At 45.6% G+C, this 19,981-nt stretch overlaps 1 protein-coding gene across 6 annotated transcripts in view; it reads right to left on the bottom strand.

Moving 5' to 3' along the window:
* CDK5RAP2 (CDK5 regulatory subunit associated protein 2) overlaps nt 1–19,981 on the bottom strand; it is a 182,187-nt gene that overhangs the window by 107,557 nt on the left and 54,649 nt on the right. For 5 of the 6 annotated variants that reach the window (XM_068552134.1, XM_068552136.1, XM_068552135.1 and 2 more), the window contains 2 exons: nt 19,246–19,338; nt 12,495–12,713 (listed from right to left, as the gene is read on the bottom strand). In XM_068552134.1, coding sequence (XP_068408235.1) covers nt 12,495–12,713; nt 19,246–19,338 — 312 coding nt within the window. The remainder of the gene's footprint in view (nt 1–12,494; nt 12,714–19,245; nt 19,339–19,981) is intronic. The other variant, XM_068552138.1, reaches the window with a different exon arrangement.

The following is a 19,981-nucleotide window of genomic DNA, read 5'->3' as shown; positions in this document are numbered from 1 at the left end:
TCCCCCTGAACACTGCTGAGAAAGGGACCATGAAATCTGTTGTTAAGCCACTTAGGTATATCTTTAAATTCACAAGAAATTCACCTGCCATCCTAGAAAGATCCTGTCTACTTTTTAATTTTAGAATGTGTATTATGCTAAGTAAAAAGTATACACTGCTCATGTGCACAGTAATTACAGGTCCACTTACATCATTTCCCAGATTCAGTTCCCTCCTTTATAAAACACCTATCAGACCCGTATTTTGATGTCTGGTCAAGTTTTTGTGTATGTGCGTGTGTTCGGCAATCGTTTATTCCATTCTCCAGTTCTTGTTTGTTTTTTGTTTTTTTTTTTTAATTCAGCAACCTAGGTTAACAACTTCTTACATGTTTTAAGTGATAAAAGCCACTATGTTGTTGCTTTTCTCCCTCATATATCCCTCAACCTAATAGAGCTGACAACGTGAAAACAACGTACCTGTTCCAGGATCCCACCAAGGACGTGTAGTTTTGTCATACCTCCAGATTGGGGGGTTCTTAACCTGAGGGCCGCTGAACAGGTCCCTGGGAGTCCATGGAAATTTGTTCATTTGTACATTTTGGGGGGTAGAGCGCTCTCAGCATAAATCAGGAGTTCAAGGAAAGTCAGGACACCAAAGAGTACAAACTGTTTCTCTTATTATAAGCTTAGTAACAGAACTACTATTTACCAGGGCCAAGGCATTTTTACATAAAACATCTCTAACTCTTAAAACTGCCTACACAGTAAGTATTATTAGTCCTGTGTTTACAGAGAGGAACCTAGGGCTTGTAGAGACTAAAAGATTTTCACAAAGCTTTACAACAAGAAAGTTCCGGTGCTGAAATTCAAACCCAAGTCAGTTTGACCTCACATTCTGTGCTCTTCCCACTCAGAGGCACTACTGGTAAAACCAAAGAAAGTATAAAACCACCCTGCGACACGGGCTTCCACTGGTCAATAATCCACTCCCCGGAGCTAACTTTATAGTTTCTCAAGGACTCGGGATGGATGGAATAAACCAGTTAATGAACGAGGCAGGACCAAGGATCTCGGACCTCACATGAAGAGCAGTCGGAGAAGGCTTAAAGTCAAAGGACCACTGCAGGGAGGGGGGAAATGTGTGCCAAGGTGGCCTTGAGGAGGAGTGGCTGCCATGGCAACACAGAGACAGCTGATGGGCTCATGGGCTCGGCACCAGCAAAGTTATAATAAATGTTTAGGGGAGGTATGGAAACGGCATGTCTCGCCTGAGCAAAACAATCAGAAACGAAAATTGATAAACTTGGGTGGTTTCCCCAAACCTCCTTCAATATTTCTGGGCTGTGAAGACAGGCAGACCTAGCCTTGAACCCTGGCTCTACTGCTAACTAGCTGTGCGGCCAGAGATGGATAACTTAAATCTTTGTTTCCTTTGCAGTAAATGGAGATACTAATATAGATTCCTAGCATCCTTGGAGGGTTAATTGAGAGATGGGTGCCCGGCACAGAAGCAGGTGCCCAGGAGACGATACTGTGTCACCTCCGCCTCTCCCTACAGCCCCCACCCCACCCACCCCCCCTTTCCAGAATGACCTCTCCTCCCACGCTTCCTCGTCCGGGCACAGCATCGCCATCCAAGGTTCAGCTCTTCCCCCGGCCTCTCACACACACCTCCTCATCCAACAGGAGGCCCAGGCCTGAAGGTCCAGCGCAGCCTCCACACAGAGCCCGTGAGAGATGAAGAGTGAGGCTCTGATGCTTCCACACGGCCATGAGTGCCCAGGTCCTGCCCTGCCATCCACTCCTACTGCCCTCCCCACACCCCCAGAGTTCTCAGAGGCACTGAACGTAAGAAACAATCGCAGACTGAAAAGCAAAGTACAAGTCTGAACAATCTCATATCCAGAGTAGAGCTTTCGAATAAAATTGAGGGCTGTTTATTTTTTGGGGGGTGGGGGCAGGGGCAGGGGGGAACAGGGAGGGGATATGCAGCTTAAGGGAGCCGTCCGAGTCCTCTTACTCAAGGAGAGGCAGAAGTGGAAAAAGAAGACGACTGGGGAAATGAGGACGTCAGCCGGCCCAGCAAGGGCCAAGCCCGGCTAGGTCTGCAGCAGGAAAGCAGAAGAATCCAGAAGCTGGGTTCTTAAGGTCCAGTAACCCATGAGCAAGGACGGCCCCATGAATCTCCCGGACTCTGATTAAGCAGATCAGCCCCTCCTCCTCCCTGGAGGAGGCATTAGAAGGGAGGACGGGCGAAGCTGAAGTACTGGGGGTTAGAAAGAGAAGTATCCCCTCCCTCCCTCCAGCCCACCGCACTGCCTTCTTCAGCACGTGGCTCCCATCTGGTCGACGGCAACCGCTGTCTAAGTGCTCTCCTGACTCCGCGTTCACCCACCAAACCACATGCATTCCTTTGATCATTACATCTCTGCCCAGAACCCTTCAGGGACTCTGAGTTAACTGCAGGACGAAGCTACCTAACAAGCAGTCACTCTGGGCTCCCTCTGGTGGGCTCCCTCCAGCGGCTCCAGCTTACCTTCTATCTAGCCTTATCTCACCCAACTGCTCCATCAGCGCTCCAGGCCCCCACCTGCCTCCACCCCGTCCCCTCCACCTGGAAACAAAATAATAACATCTCCCCAATTCTGCCTGGAGACAGCACGCTTATCTTACAAGGGCCAATCCAAGGGCCACCCCTTCGAACAAGGCCCTCCCTGATTACTCTGGCCCTCAGCAATCATCCTCCCAAAATGCTACCCACCACTTTTTTCTATAAACCTCTACAGCATTTCGGAGAGTGCTGGGCACTTTACATCCATCACACCTCATCCACCTCTCACAGCAGCCCTACGAAGTAGAGGTTCTGATTACACCCATTTTACCAATCAGGAAACTGCAGTTCAGAGAGCTCAAGCAACTTAACCAAAGTAAAAAGTGGTGGAATCAGGATTTAAAGCCAGGTCTATCTGTGTTCTTTTTACTAAACTAGTGGTTTTTCAAACCGAGCTTGCGAAGCCCTCGGATTAGCAATGCCCAAGCCTGGCCGGCTATCAGCATCATCTAACTAACTACATGTTCCCGGGCCTTGCTCCAGAAACTGAGTCAGTTGGCTGGGGAAAAGCATGGAAATTTATATTTGGTTTTAATGCAGGAATCTGCAGAGCTCCCTTACGTACATCTGTTTATTTGCTTCTGAACAAAGAGACAAGGGGAAAAAGTTTGAAGACCCCTATCCTACACCAGGCCACCATCTTGCTTTAAAGTGAGAGTGGCCCCAGCAAGTCTGCATGATGCCATGAACTGAGCTGCCTCAATTTCCACCCAAATGGGCCATATTCCTTGAAGATCCCCAGGCACACTCTGGGCCAGCACTGAGCTGAGCGTTGCCTTTGCATATCAGAGCTCTCTTAGGGCAGTTTTGTTTTTTTTTTTTAAAGTGGGCTGTACGAAAAATAAAATATCCCTGTAATCTTAGAATCACGTTAGAAATGAAAAGCCAGGCCCTCACACTTCCTTCTCCAGGCAGCTGGTTTGTTTTATCTCTAGCCAGATGGAGAATGAGAAGGTTCTCATCCATCAAATTTCCATCTTATCAGGTTTCACTGTGAGAAAGCTTGTCAAAGTGCTCAGTGGTTACCTTTAAATATACAAAGGAAACTTCTCCAAAATCTTAATGAGGTACAGACACTCAGTGATGTAAGAATCTCCAGAATTAGCAGGAGATACTGGCGTTCCAGCCACGCTCTGTGGAGCCTCGTGGCTCCTGGGGGCTGAGGCAGGAGCGGGACGAGGTGGGGAGAGAGGGGCTCCCAGGCCTCCTGCCTCACCTCACCCCACCCTGAGCAGCGCCACTTTTCTGTTTTCTCTCCAGAAGAGTTCATTTGAACAAAGAATTCATATGCTCAAAATATAAATAAACAGAAACCACTGAAATGAGACAGTCCTTGCCAAAGAGACCAACAAACATGCGTGGTACTGGCTGCGAGCGGTGCAGTTCTGAGCAGGGAGCTCCGTGTAAGCTCCACCAGGAAGCTGGGCAAGAACGAACGGACAAAGGCGGGGAAGCTCAAGCTGCGCAGGGGTCGAGGCCCAGCTGTCAGGCAGCAGGCGAGGCACCACACGTCTCTAAAAGCCCACCTGAACGATGCAGCAGAACACACCTGCCCTCTCCTCCAGCCCCCTCCCCGCTCCCCCTGTGCCAGGCTCATTCATGCCCCAGCCTTTGCACAGGCCTTCCCTCTACCAGGAATGCATTTCCATCTCCTGTTCCCCTTACCCCCAGGCAAACTGCTACTTATCCTTCGGGTCTCAGCTCAAACCCACCTCTTCTGTGAAGCCTGCCTCCCCCTCCCCGGCACCTCTCTCAGCACAGCTGCATTCTCTGTGCTCCCAAAGCACTTGGGCCATCCCTCTATCAGCACTCATCGTGCTATACTTTAATTAGCTCTTGTCTGCGTTTCTATTATATTTCTCTACTAGATCCCTTCAGAGACTGTGTCTGACTTGATTCAGTCCTGTACTCTCAGTGCCCAGGACAGAGCCTAGCACAGAAATTATGAAGGAAGAACCAGAGATAAGGGAAGGCCTCTCTGTTTGCACCCCAGAGAGACGATAGCAATTCCCTGTGAAAAGTGATGGGAACAGCCTTCTAAACCAGCTTCCCCAGCAGGCCCACGCAGGAGGCACTCACACCCCAGGGTCTGTCACTCGAAAACGGTTCTGACGCCCTTCCTAGAGGGATTAATCGGTTGAAAAGGAACAGACAGGCACTTTCTTCAGAGGAGAGGTGAGTGCTGATCAACGAAGAAATTTACAGCTTTGTTGCCTGGACTGGTGAAAAGGCAGAACACATTCATTAGTCAGCAGCGCCTGTTAGAGAGTCTAGTGGGCTGGGCTGTGTCACCCCAAGTCTTGAGACAGCACCTGCCACCCCATTAAAAGCAGGAAAAGAGGAAAGAAAGGAAGGAATCTAATGTAATGAGCATCGCGCTCTGTGAGCCAGGAACCACAGTGGGCATTTACTCCTGCATTAAATTTTATTATCCATTTATTTAATCCTAAATTAGATATCATCAACCCCATTTTAGGGGAGTAAACATTAGTTTAGAAAAATTAAGTAACTGGCTTGGAAGCTCAGAGTTAAGCACCTGCTGACGCTGAGATTCCAACCCAAGTCCGGCACTGTTTTCCCCTGTCCCAAACATACCCACTAAACTGCTATGTTTCTAGCACCCAAGGCAGTGACGTCATCACCATCAACAAAACAGCTACTATTTATTGATCACTTATGATGCGCCAGGTGTAACGCTAAGTGCTATACCTTATCTCATAGAATCCTCACAACTGATGTCTGATTTTCTGACAAGAAATGGACACCACAGTCTGCAGAGGCAAAGTAGCTGGTTCCCAGCCCCACTGCTAGCAAGCGATGGAACCGGGATTCAAATCCGGTCTGACTCCCAAGTCTCTGCATTGTGCCTCTCTTAAGAGAAACTGGAATTTGCAAAGACAAAACTTCTCCCACACAGGTCATTTAAACTGCACATTCTACAAGGATACCGACTCAAAATCTTTACACCTGACCTTAAGAAAAAGGGCGGGGGGAGCTTTGACCCTTGGTAAAAATCAACACTACCTCAGGTCTGTGGTCTTAGCCCTAAACCAACTAGCCTACAGCCTACAGACACTGTCTCCAAATGCCAGGTTTTGATGACGGTTCACCAAAAGATGTCCGGAATGCTGTCGCAACCTCATCTGGAGCTATCCATCAACAAACACATGTGAGAACCCGAGGGGTTCAGGCTGAGCCACCCTGAAATTAAACCCGCTCCTGTCAAAGCACACAGGATTAGCCAGCTGGGTGACGGGTACAACTTTAATTAGATCTTTGGGCTGTAGCCAGCAAATGCATCCCCACAGAGCAAAGGGCGCAGGTACTGAAGCACACACTTGTCAGAGTAGTGGGTGACAGGTCTCGTAACAGATGAGAGCATTATGAGACAGTCTGGGGAACAGGCTAAACCAGTGTCTAATAAACGGTGCGTATAAAGGAGAAGAAAAAGACTATGACTTGCTCCTCTCCTCCCCGCACCCACCCCGAGCAGCACACAGAACGCCTGAACCAGAGACAGCAAATCTAAAACCAAGATTTACCTCTATCACCCTCCACCAAACGCGCGCGTGCGCACACACACACACACACACACACACACAAACACACACACACACACACACACACACAGAAGTGCCTTGAGTCTCTGGAGCCAAACAAGGTATCGAAGCCAGAGATGTGAGGGCAAGGATGTGAGAATCCAAGCGGCATTCCTGTTAGGCCACAGAAGCTAGGACATTTTAAACATCACAGTTAGGACACCGACTTGGGAATACTGGGGGTTTTTGTTTGTTTTTTGCAAAGGCCTCCTGAATTTCTTTGAAGGGATGCGGGTCCCTCTGGTGGCAAGGAGGTATAACACAATAAAGGGAATCTATCCACGAGACCCTCACTTTTTGACCTTTCTTTTCATAAAAGACTACGAGGTAGAAGCCAAAGCTTGGATTCACTCAAGCCTACCACAGTGCCTGCACCACTGCAAGTGCTCAATAAATGTCCCTTGAATAAACAAATGAGCAAACTGCAAATTACCACACATGCTGAGTTGCCTGGCACTACTAGGTCACTGCAATCACAGGCAATTAAAACAAACAAACAAACAAAGAACTGACTCGCACAGCCGAACGTCTCAGTGTTCACGCACCATCAGACACAGTGAATTCAGATGCCTCGGATCCAAGCTGCATTTTCAGACAGGCATTGTCTCCCTCCAAAATGCTTAAGAGCAGGCACAGTGAGACGGCAATACATGTTTTTGGCATGAGCAAAGGATGGTTTGATCACATCCAAGAGAGGCTGGCTTGCCATCAGAAAGAATTCAGGGAATGCTACAAAAGCCCATACTGCTTGACAGGGGACCACTGCAAAGGCTTTGAGTTGGGGATCATCTCTCAACAGGGCTGCAGTATTTCCCACTTATTTTGAAATTCTTGTCCAAGAAACGGGAATAATGGGAAACAGCTAGACAGAGTCCTGGGGACTGAAAACCTTAATACTTACAAGCTTAACCGACTTGGATGACATTGATCTGGCCCTGTGCAAAATTGCTTCTACTGAATGGGGTATTGTCGAAGAGTCTGTATACTGCTCAGAGAACTCTTTATAAAAACCCACCAGAGGCAATACTTCCCTCAGGCCTCAGTGCCAGCAAAAGCTGTCCCTTTATCTTAACGTGTGCTTCTTATAGACACCGGAGACCTTGTAACTGAATTTCCCTTTTTCCTTTTGCTGCCAGGAGCCCCAGCTGGATTTTAAGTCCCCCTCTTCAGCACTGTGACAGCTCTCATAAGTGGCACTTCTCCTCACTCACCTGCCTCCATTTCACTGGTCACCCTTATTGTTCCGTGACCCTAATGCCTTTAATCTCATTTAATTTTATGACTTTCCATAAACCTCTGAAAATGTTTTTGAAACACAGAAAGAAATTACAAGTCTGAAAGCTTCAAATAACCAAAATACTTCAAGTTGGGCAGTCTTGAAAATGGATTATTGTAGTCCGCTGAAAAGCTGAAATTGTATCAATCTTCCTTTTTGCTAAAAGCACAATATTCTTAACATAAATATTGTTTGGCATAGCCTCAGCGTGGTATCTTAGGCAAAGTCCTGAAATTGAGAGTCCACAGACTTGGATCCATGTCACATATTTATCACTTTCTATGTGACCATGATCAAACCATTTAAATTCTGAGGCTCCGGGGCTTCCCTGGTGGCACAGTGGTTAAGAATCCGCCTGCCAATGCCGGGGACATGGGTTCGAGCCCTGGTCAGGGAAGATCCCACATGTCACAGAGCAACCAAGCCCGTGCGCCACAACTACTAAGCCTGCGCTCGAGAGCCCGCGAGCCACAACGACTGAGCCCACGTGCTGCAACTACTGAAGCCTGTGCGCCTAGAGCCCGTGCTCCACAAGAAAAGCCACCGCAATGTGAAGCCTGTGCACCTCAATGCAGAGTAGCCCCCGCTCACCACAACTAGAGAAAGCCCGCGCACAGCAACGAAGACCCAACGCAGCGAAAAATAAATAAATAAATAAATAAATTTATTAAAGAAAAAAAAAAGAATTCTGAGGCTCTGATTAATCTGTAAAATGGGAAAAACCTTTTGTATGCCCAATCACAGGGTTGTGAGCACCAAGGGAAAGACAGGCAGTCCTTGGATTAACTGTAAAGTACACTGAAGAAGAATACACCTAAGAAATCGTATCTGCTTTATTTCTATCACTCTGTAACAGCAGTTTTCATTAACACAGGGTGGTGTTGAGGATTGAGCTGAATGTGGACTGAGAAAAAGACCAGTGTTTGGAACACATTTTCTTACCGGTGTTTTGCAGCCCTGCCTGTGGGATGCAGTGAAGTTTGAGTAAATGCTGAGTGTTCCCGAGTCCTGGAGGGGAGCTTTAGTATATGCACCCAGGCAGCCCAGAAGCCACACCTGAGCGGCTCCATTACAGAGGAGCAGGTCCTTCCTCTTTCCCCTCTATCCCCGACCTCTCGGAGCCTGACACACGTCACGTGCCTTTTCTCATCTTCTTGTCTCCCGGCTCTCCGCAGCCAACCCATTCTCCAGACCTCCATCAGACAAGTCTCTCTAAACTGCAACAATCCTCTGCTTAACTCCCCCTCGACAGGGGCCCCACTGCCTGTAGGTCAAGTCCACACTCCCAAACTCTGTATCCAAGGCCCTCTACAATTCAACCTCTCTCTAGGTTAAAGCCACCCTTCACTACAGCCCCAAACTCCTCTTCCCCCAAACACCATACTCTCTCACATCTGTGTACCTTCACCTCCTACACGAAACTCTCCTCTGCCTCGCCTAGCTCGTAACCTTCAACTCACACTTCAGAACCAGTTCGAAAGTTAACTTTCCCGGGGAGCCTTCTCCGATCCTGCTCTGCGCTCCCGTGGTTACTCTGTTCCTATCTCCGTCCCGGAACTGTCCCCAGGCAGAGCTGAGGGCCTGCACAAAGCGTTCCATGTGGCTGAATGCATGAATGGAGTCCTTTCCATTGCCAAGCCAGACACAGAGGCCACCAAAAGGCCTGGGGTTTTGTTTCTTTCAATCCAAAAGCAACAGCAATAGCAGCTGGTGAGTGGGAGGCTCTAGTTAAAGAGCCTAGTTACCAGAACCAGCTGATAAGCCATGCAAGGCTGGTGGGTTACACTCTACCTCTGCATGCGTCCTAGCACAATGAGGCAAAGTCACCCCAGCAGGTTTCCCCAGACCCTGAACAGGCCAGTGCCCCCAAGATCGGGTGCAAAGCATGCTCACAAGATGGACACAGTCAAATTCTGAGGATAAAACCAGAAGTTAAGCAGAGATAGCGTTGTGATGCAATACATGCTCAAAAAGAAAGAAACCACGGCCAGATCGTCTTATCAGAAACATGCATGACTCAATGTAGAAAAGCAGCCGTGATGAGACACTAGGAAGCCCTGAGTCACAGGCACGCTCACCTGAGGTGAGCATCCAGAGGCACAGCTGCTATTTTGGTGCCCACTGCCCTGAAACAAAGCAGCGCCTTCTCTGGATAACTGCTCACTCCCTCCGAACATGTGGTTCTAGGGGAAGCTGCCAGTGATGATACACGAGCTCACACACACACACGCACGCACACGCACGCACACGCACAACCACACACACACCCACTTCTGACAAAGAACGAGCATGTGACCCAAGTCGGGCCTCTCGATACCTCACCCGTCTGGCCCTCCCGACCAGGGGACGACAGGGGTAGTGGGGTGTGAGAGTCCTCCTTCATCTCATGTACTAAACTAGGGAGCTGTGATCCCAGCAGGGCTGGCAATGGTGGGTCCAACCACTTGGAGCTGGAGTAAGAGGACGCAAGAAAGAGAAGCCAGCTCTCAGAGAGACACAGACTCGGTCCCGGCAGAGTTCTGTCACCCCTGTCCTTCCAGCCGTTTAGTTACCCAAGGCAATGCATTCCCCTTTCTGCCTAAGTTACTTAAAGCTGGGTTTCTGTCCCCAGCAAAAAAAAAAAAACTCTCACCCGTAGTACACTTCACTCCAGTCTCTCCCTCTCACTGTCACATGCCCCTTCCATTCCTTGCCAAGCATTCCTTGCTTCCTTATGAAGACGTATGCATGTTACTTAGGAATAAATCTTCTCATCAACAGCAGTCCAAAATTCTTTTAGAAGCACTAGGGTTTTCATGAATAAGTGAATTATGGAACCAACATTGTCTGACAATAGAGGGATTGGTAAATAAATTACAGCGTATCCACTTGATGTAATGTTATAAAGCCACTTCAAGTGTAAGTTATAACGTAAAGAAACAATTACGTATTTTATACACCTAGGTGTGGGTGTGGGTGTGTGTGTGTGTGTGTGTGTGTGTGTGTGTATCATCCGAATCCAATTTGTATTGAATAAATATTTTTATATGATACAGGGGGATGGAGGGGACAAACTAAACTGAAAAAAAAAAAAAAATGTTATCCAACAGTGAAGGATCTAAGAACTGGTTATGAAAACTGACCTCTATAGAAGGACCCTCTGGCCAGTCTTTTCTTTACCTCATCCACAGAGGCACACGACTCAGACCTCACACCGCTCACTCAACTTAAGTGTCATCTCCTCTAGAAGGTTTCCCTGACTACTCTGTCCCACAAGGATCTTTCGCACTGACTATGTAAGCTGCATGAATTAGCTCTGGGTTTTACACTGCTTTGCATTTTGTCATGTGTAACATTTTCACCTCCCTTAAGGAAAAAATAAAACATTCAGGGCTCATGCCATGTATTTCCATCAGCATCTCAACTAGATACATCTGGTGTTCAGTAACACTGAATAAATATGCAACAGGTCTTTTAATAACATGCAATAAACTGGTAAATGCCAATGCTGCTGGTGGCATCATAAACTGGGCCAGCCCTTTGGACAAATAATTTGGCAGCATGATTAACTAGTATAAAATATTTGTACCACCTGACCCAGTAATCTCACTCCTCAGAATCTATCCTTGGGATTTCAAGAAAAAAAAAAAAAATGCCTTTATGCCCAAAGATGTTCACTGTGGCATTATTTAAACAGCCAAAATGTCCAAGAGAGCAGGAAATTATTAAGTAAATCGTGTGAAGTCTATTCAATGAAGCGTATGCATCATTCAGCATGACTGCTCTGGAGCCTACACAACACGGGGAGATGGCCATGAGAGACAAAGTGATCAAAGAACACACAACAGTATTTAGCCTCTGATTGGACTGGGGCCCCAAATGCACCAGGACTAAAGGGTGATACTGAAAAACAGAGTTACTTTATGAGGGTGGTGGAATTATAGGCGACATTTTCTTATTTTCCTAAGTTTCCATTATTGCTCTCTTGATGTTCATTACAATTTCTGTTAAAATAGACAAACATTTATATTTCAATCCTCTTGTCAGTGCCAGCCTTAGGATTTCAAACTATGGTCCTGACGTCCCGTCCCTGCCAACAGCAGCCACCAGAGAACTAACCTCTGGTACCTGCGGGCTCTCCTTCGAGCTCTCTACTCCAATGACTCTGCCTGCCCCAGGCTCCGGTGCAGGGAACTCGTTTAACCTGAGTGTCAACGATCAGTCAGACTCAGTCCCTATGCTACCCGACTGCACCGAGGCTGTGGATCTGGATGTGACCTCAGGATGCTGAATACTTACGTTTAAACATAACAGAAACTGTAGAAGGTAAACTTTTTTGTCTACCAAGTTCAGAGAGAATTTCTGAAATACTAACATCCAATGCTAAATAGAGTAGTCTTCAAAAAAGATCACTCTCACCTAGGGAAACGTGGTATAATCTTTCTGGAGAACAATTTGGGTGTATCTATAAAACAGTCTTTAAAATATTCATACTCTTTGACCCAGTAATTATACCTCTATCAGGAAATAATCAGCGGATAAATATTTAGGTACAAGGATGTTTACTGCAGCATTTGTTGTAAGGCAAATATATATATATGATGAACTAAACATCCTACAGTAAGGACTAGTTAAAGAAACTGTAGCACATTCAAGTGATGAACCATTATGTTCACACACAAAAAAACATGTTTTTGAAGAACACTCATGACGGCCCCACACCAAAGGGAGAGCACTGAATTGAAAAAAAGAAAAAGAAACAGAATACAAAAATGCATTTTCAGCTTGACACCAATGATGTGCACGCGTGTGTGTGTGTGTGTGCGTGTGTGTGACAGAAAGAGAGACAGAGAGAGAATAAAAGGACCGGAACATCAAATAGCTAAGACTGGTCATTTCTAGGTGATGAGATGGTGAGTGAAATATTTTATATTCTTCCGGTTTTTCTAAGTTTTCGGCGATGAATATCTGTCTCCCTAAAACAGCCAAAGAGCCCCGGCCAGCCCAAGCGCCCTGCCCGCTGTCTCGAGGGCCGAGCGGCACTCACGTGGGTGATGCGGTCTCCCTTGCTCCTCTCTCGGTGGGCTGCCCCCAGCTCCTTCTCCAGTCTCTCCCTCTCCTGCTGCAGGTCGCTCAGCTCCCGGGTGACTCTCTTCATGCTCCTACGCAGTCTGTGGTTCTCTGTGCTCTTGGTGAGGTTTTCTGAGCGCAGCTCAGCCAAAAGGGCTGCCTTTTCTAACAGAGCAGCCTCATAATCTTCAGACCCCTAGAAGAAGAGGAGGGGAAGGGGAGCTGGGCTGATTTTCACAGCTCAGTAAACAAACCAAGAAATCGGTGCTCCTGGTTCACCAGTTTTTTTTTTTGGTCGGGGTGGGGTGGAGGGAGGTGGAGATTAACATAACGTTCAGGACCCACAGCACAAATAATATGAAAGTTTTGAAATAACACAGGGTAGTGTTTATGTTATGACGGTGATGTTAAGGGGGAAAAGGCTACAATTATTGTGTAAAAGAACTTTTTTTTTTAAAGATGAGAACGAAAAGCACAAAATGTTAATAGTAACCGTATTTAGTAGGGTGGGAATACAGATGATTTTTTTCCTTTACTTCTCTGTATTTTCAAATGTTGTAAGGTTAGTGAGCATGTTATTTCTGTAATAGTTTAAAAAACAATTTAATTAAGTTATTTTTAAAAGATAGAAAATAAAGAATTTTATTTGAAAAGCAGAGATGGATTCAAGCACTGGCAATGTTCATCTCTGTTGGAGATGAACCCACAGTCATCTAGAGAAAAAGGAGTAGTCAGCCTGGTAATCGACAGCCGCCTCAAGAGGCTACAAGTTCAGCAGAGTCGGAGGTCTACACGTGTCAAGAACATGTTTATTTCATTAATACAGTTTATTAGAGAAAATACACATGTGATTATCGTGCATATGAAAAAATGTCATAACTCACCAATAATCAAAAAGAGCGAATTAAAACAAGCTTTCACTTAACAAGTGAGATTGTTTTAATGAGAATATCCAGTGCTGGCAAGCTTATTGGGAAATGGCACAATTAACATTCACGTTCCAAGAACTGACCAAGCATCTAGAAGCCAAGAAATATGCTGGCAGGAATGTACATTGATAGAACTCCCCGTGGACAGACTATGTACATCAAGTATATGTGTATTATATAAAGATGTTCACAATCATCCCAATAATTCCATTCCTAGGATTCAGTCTCGGACAAGAATCCAAAATATAAGGGGGAAAAGCCTTATATACAAAGTCATTCATCAAAGAATTACTTAAAACAGTGAAAAATAAGAAACAACCTAAATGTGCAAGAATATGAAAACAAATAAAGTATGACAAAGCCACACAATAAAACCTTAAAACTTTATCTATAAAAAGTTGATAATATGTGAATATTTCTAAGTCACTATGTTACATTAAAAAAAAAAAAAAGAAATCCCTGGTGGCTCAGTGGTTAAGAATCCGTCGTCTGCCAATGCAGGGGACACGGGTTCGACCCCTGGTCCGGGAAGATACCACATGCCGCGGAGCAACTAAACCCGTGCTCCACAACTACTGAGCCTGCGCTCTAGAGCCCGCGAGCCACAACTACTGAAGCCCGAGCGCCTAGAGCCCGTGCTCCGCAACAAGAGAAGCCACAGCAATGAGAAGCCCGCGCACCGCAACGAAGTGTGTAGCCCCCGCTCGCCGCAACTAGAGAAAGCCCGCGCTCAGCAACGAAGACCCAACGTAGCCAAAAATAAATAAATTAAAAAAAAATCAAACTGTAAATGATCTAAAAAATAAAATCTATGCGTAGGAGAAAGCCTAGAAGGAAAAACAACAAGGCGTTAATAGTGGTTGGGGGACTTCCTGATTTCCCTTTTTTCCCTTCTTGCCAGTCTTCTGAAAAAATTTTTGAAACATATATAATACTTACACTCAGAAGAAAATTAACTTTTTAAAAAATCTGTCTTTTGAATTAGATTGAGGACAAGATTAAAAATTTTAAAGCAAGGGACACTCGAGCTGTCAAGGTCGCAGCTCAGACCGTGGAGTAAAGGGACTGGCCCCAGCTTCCGGGCCTTCCCAAGAAATCCATCTCTGCCTCTGTCGACAGTGAAGTCCTAGCTGTTCAGCAGAGGTGGGTACAACCACGGTCACTCCGGAGGCAGAGGGGTTCCGCTGTTCCCGGGCCCCTACAACCCAGCCATCTGGTCCCATGCTTCCCCAACTATTGTCTAGGACACAGCAACAGAGGCTGAGGGAGAAAGCCATTCAAATTCCAAAGTAGGTTTTATAGAAGCTTCTGTTTTAGTTTCCTTTAAAATTAAAATAAATAAAAAGAAACGGGAAACCTAGGTCACGGGCCCACCCAAAAAATGTATCTGGGGCAGTGCTTATTTAAATAAACTCAAAAAAGAGAAAAGAAGATAAACAATGATTTGGGAAAACGCTCACCTTGAACAATTTTCATAGTTACCTTTTATTAAGCACTGATTATGCATGAGGGGCTAAACCAGGCACTTTTACACATATTATATCTCAGTCTCTCATAGGACCCTACAAAGTACACATTATTATCCCTATTTAAGTAACTGAGGCCCAAAACTGTTAAATGACTAGCCTGTCATCAGACCATAAGTGATTAAATCCGGGATTCAAACGACTCCAGAGCCTGTGTTCTTCCCAGAGCACTATTCTGTCTTGCCCATTCCAGGGAAGATTCCAATTAACACCAATAAACTACAAAAAATTAAAACAAGCAGACTGAATTCAAGGGGAGAACACCAGTTAGGGGCTTGTTAAACAAAGAATAGCAATGGTTGATACTAAAATAATAGATATTATAAAGTGATCAAAGTTCTGTGGGATTATCATGTAAATAACGGTAACAAAGCCTCTTTAAAAATCTAAGCTCGAAGAATTCAAATACAAACATTCGATTCACTTCATAAAAATACTTTCCATGTTAATTTTCCCTTAGATGGCCCTCTGGAAAACGTCTTTGGAGAATTTTTTTTTACCTTTTCCTGCAAGACACCCTGACTTTCAGATTCTATAACACCAGTCAGGTGCTTATAAATCAGGTGGCAAATACTTGACCCAGTTAGACATGGTCAGAAACTAAAGCACCCCCCTACCCCCCGCCCCAAAAAAAGAAACTAAAGCCCGAATAATATGAAACAAATTGTTCTTCCCCACAGTACAGAAACATGATGAGTTCAATAAAGAAAGAATCAGAAGGCCCAGAGTTCAAAGACCAGTTCTAGCTGTGTGACTTGGGAGAAGTTAACTTCTCTGAAGTTCTGTTTCCTCATGTGTGAGAATGATCTCTATTTCACAGGGTTGTTGTGAAGATAAAATATGACACATAAAGTCCCGTTTCAGCAGGTGCAGGATAAATAAATCTAGGTTCCCTTTTCCATCACTTACGCCATTATCTTTCATTCCCAATCAAGAGATAATATGGAGAGTTTCCTCAAACTAAAAGCTGTGTGTATAACACCATTAACTGAGAATCTGAAAATAGACCAAAGTAAAAACTACTATATTTTTATGCCAGAACTACATCACCCAACTTAAGGATGAGTTAACATTTACTGAGTTACCACCTGTGCCCAGATGCATGCTCTTATTTAATCCTTGTAAGGATTATGTGACATAAATGTGACTATCTAGATTTTACAATGCGCAAGCAGACTGGGAGAGTGCACATATCTTGCCCAAGATGATACAAGTTAGTGAAGCAGAGTTAGGATTCAAATTCATGTCCCACCCCAGGTTCTTCATAGTAAAAATAATACGATACATACATACAATGGGCTATATGCAGCTGTTTAAAAAGACTGTATAAAAAGCACAGAGATACACACAACACACACACACACACACACACACAAATGACTGCATGTCAAACTGCTGAAATCTGAGTAAGGTCAACAGACTGCACCAACATCCTGGTTGTGACATTGTCCTATGTCACATAAGATGCCAACTTTGGGAGAACTAGGTAAAGAGTATACATGCAGAAGTCTACTGCATGTGAATCTACAATTATCTCAAAATATATTTTGTTAAAGATTGGTTAGCTCTATATATATTGCCAGGGAAAGAATGTTAAATGAAAACAGAAGAGATTATATAACAAAATACATATTATAATGCTATTTAATTTTTCAAAGGTGATATATTATATACATGTACAAATATGCTTTGAAAAGGGTCAAGGTGCTAACAGTGAGCATCTTTAGACGTGAGTTTACTGGTGACTTTTATCAACCTCTTTCCACCATTTTAAATATTTTATGAGTTTCCTGCCATGTGCAATTTTACTTTTATAAAGCCGAGCAGGGAGGGGAGGAGACATGACCGCTGCTTCCAATTTGAAAATACATTGTTTAAATGGCTTCCGAGGTAGCACAGGCAGGCCACACTGCAACCTTCGCAGAGTCACACCTGTGATTAGAATCTACCTCTCTGCACTGTGGCAACTGCTCCAAGAGTCTGAATACCACTTGCTGCTGCTTCACTGTCACGCCTGATGCCACCCCTGTGAGCTTTAGCTCTTATACTCATGCTGCAATTAGTTCAAATCATGTGACATCCCAAAAAGGTCCCAAAATGTGAAAGACAATGCATTTTCAAATGTCTGTGCAATATTCAAATTATACATACCTCGCAATGAATTAGCCGATATAAGGGTCTGGTGTGTATTGACTCACACACATAATCAGAAAAATGGAAAGAGCAGAGACTTTGGAGCCGGACTTTGAGTTCAAGTACTGGCAACCTGTCAAACGGGTGAGCACTCTGCCTCCGTGGGTAAGCATTAAATGAGTGCTCTCCGAACAGCCAACGTGCCACGCAGAACCTGAGGAATTTCAACAGTGTCTGATCTCCATACTTTGCAAGATGAGAAACCCGGCCAACACTGTAAACTACAAGACCTCAAAGATCACTTTTAGACTAGGACTGAGGGTTATGAAATTAATCAATGGATGTAACAAGTCTGGGTAACACGTAAACGTATAAGACTCTTTTCTTTCCTTCAAGGCCCAACAACAAGTAAACTATCACAACACGTAAGGATGTCTGGTCTCTGCTTATCAATTGCCAACATACACTTTTTTCCCTCAAGGAATGGGAAATATGGACGGTTTTGCTAAGAACTCAGCTTCTAAGGCTTGTTATTTTCTAAGCAAGGAAAAAAACCTCAGTGTAAAGTGTAACCTCAGCTCCATTTCATCAACCACTGTCAAAATGGTGGGAAGGCAAGTCTGAGAGTCCAAAGACAGATTTGTCTCTGCTTCTAGTGCGCCCGGACTTAAACCAAATTACTTCAATTACTCTTACTGTGAACCAAAGCTCTGAAAAGATAAGGCACGGGATATGAATCTGAGGAACCAAACAGTCTTAAATTAGATTTAACTCCTAACTTCTACTTTATCACCAAAAACAACACGGGAGGAAGAAGTGGGAGGGGGGAGCTTTAAGGCAGTATAGGCTTAATCCCATGATGGAGCATTACTGATTCATTAGTTATTAGTAACAGGTATACACTGTAGAGGGAAACTAGAAACATGGGCAGAAAATGTTAACTCAAAACACAGAACTAAAAGTAGCAAGAAAGAGGGAAGATCAAGGGGATGACCACCAGGAGCCCCTGCTGCACAACGTTGGCGGGGATAAAAAAAAGGCGGGTCAAATAACCAAAGCCTGGAACAGAAACCTGGCAGGGAGCAGGCAAGCCAGGTGAGGAGAGGTAGGGGGTGAAGGGAAAAGCACAGGCTTGGGAGTGAGACTGATTCTGGGGTCAAATCCTAGCACTTTCACTTACCGCTTCTGTGACCCTGAGCAAGCTACCTGAATCTCTGAACCTGGATTTCCTCAGCAGTAAACAAGGATATTAACAGTGCCTACTTCATGGCGCTGTTGTACAGATTTACTGAGCTAATCCACGGAGAACACCTGGCACAGGGCTTGACACATAGCACATGTTCAATAAATGCCAGCTTTTATTAGCAGCGATTACTACATTTAAACCCTGGTCCTGTCATTTGCAAAGCTGTGTGACCGTGAATAAGTTGTATACCCTCACTGAACTTCAAAAACCCCTCAAATACAAGGGGGGTGAAAATTACCTTCCCCACAGGGTGGTGAAGATTAAATGAGATAATCCACACATCTCGCACGGTCTACTCCTGGCACAGCCTAAGCTCAGCACTCCTAACTATGGGCGTACTTGTCACCATCATCACTGTCATACTGAGGAAGGGGCTGGAGAAGCACCCAAAGCTGCAGAAGACGCTCCTTTAATTAGACTGAGTGAACTCTTCTACTAAAGACCACTCAGAGGACTTCCCTGGTGGCGCAGTGGTCAAGAATCCGCCTGCCGATTCAGGGGACACGGGTTCGAGTCCTGGTCCGGAAAGATCCCACATGCCTCGGAGCAACTAAGCCCGTGCGCCACAACTACTGAGCCTGCGCTCTAGAGTCCGCGAGCCACAACTACTGAAGCCCGCCTGCCTAGAGCCCGTGCTCCGCAACAAGAGAAGCCACCGCAACGAGAAGCCCGCACACCGCAACCAAGAGTAGCCCCCGCATGCCGCAACTAGAGAGAGCCTGCGCGCAGCAACGAAGACCCAACGCAGCCAAAAATAAATAAATAAATAAATTTAAAAAAAAAAAAAAAAAAAGACCACTCAGAGCTCCCTTGGTTCCTTTCAGCTGCAAAGCCCTGACCTCACCAGGAGTAAGGATCATGGAGATAGCCACTTCAAACAAAGCCAACACTTACCTGGAATTTCTGGATCTGTGCTTTCTGGGGGGCCTCTCGGGCTTTAGCAAAGGCAGCATTGAGCTCTTCAATTTCAGAGTTAAGTTCTTCAATCTGGGTAAAAATAAGGAAGAGCAGCCAAGTATGCAACTGGGCTCTCCTCTCTGTGCTCAGCCCAAAAGCTTTTCCTGCTGAACTGGGGAGTGCTTATAACTGAGGGCTCTGTGGTCAGAAAAGTGGGATTTCTAGTTTGGCTGTCTACTAGCTGGATGACTTCAGGCCAGGCACTTCACCTCTTTGAGACTTAATTCCCTCAACTATAAAACGAGGATACGACCACTCACCCCGCCACAGCACTGTTAGGCTTGAACAACGTTCATAGGCACGGGCGCTCAAGTACTGCCTGGCTCACGCTAAGAGTCACTATTATTGTCCACAGAGATGAGCCACCCAACCACCGAGCCTGGCTCTTCCCAGAACTCCTCACCCCGCAGTGACCTTCTCCTCTGGCCCAGAGTCAGCCAGGAACTCCCCTGGCCACACCCTGGACTCTGCCAGCAGCCAGAACTGCCCTACCACTGGTGCCCTGCACAGCAGAGGGTCTCCGACGACCACTGGGCCCTGAACTCCCAACACACAAGACAAATCACACGGACCACGATTAGGAACCAAATCTCCGCTGCGGCTGACACTGGTGGTTACTCAAACTCCTACCTCCTCGGCTTCCTCAACCCCAGTTTCCTGGTTAGCGCCCCAC

This window comes from Eschrichtius robustus, chromosome 10, assembly GCF_028021215.1.
Source record: "Eschrichtius robustus isolate mEscRob2 chromosome 10, mEscRob2.pri, whole genome shotgun sequence".
Classification (NCBI taxonomy): Eukaryota; Metazoa; Chordata; class Mammalia; order Artiodactyla; family Eschrichtiidae; genus Eschrichtius; species Eschrichtius robustus.
Note: the sequence above shows the minus strand (reverse complement) of the source record. Positions and strands in the feature narration are given on the sequence as shown.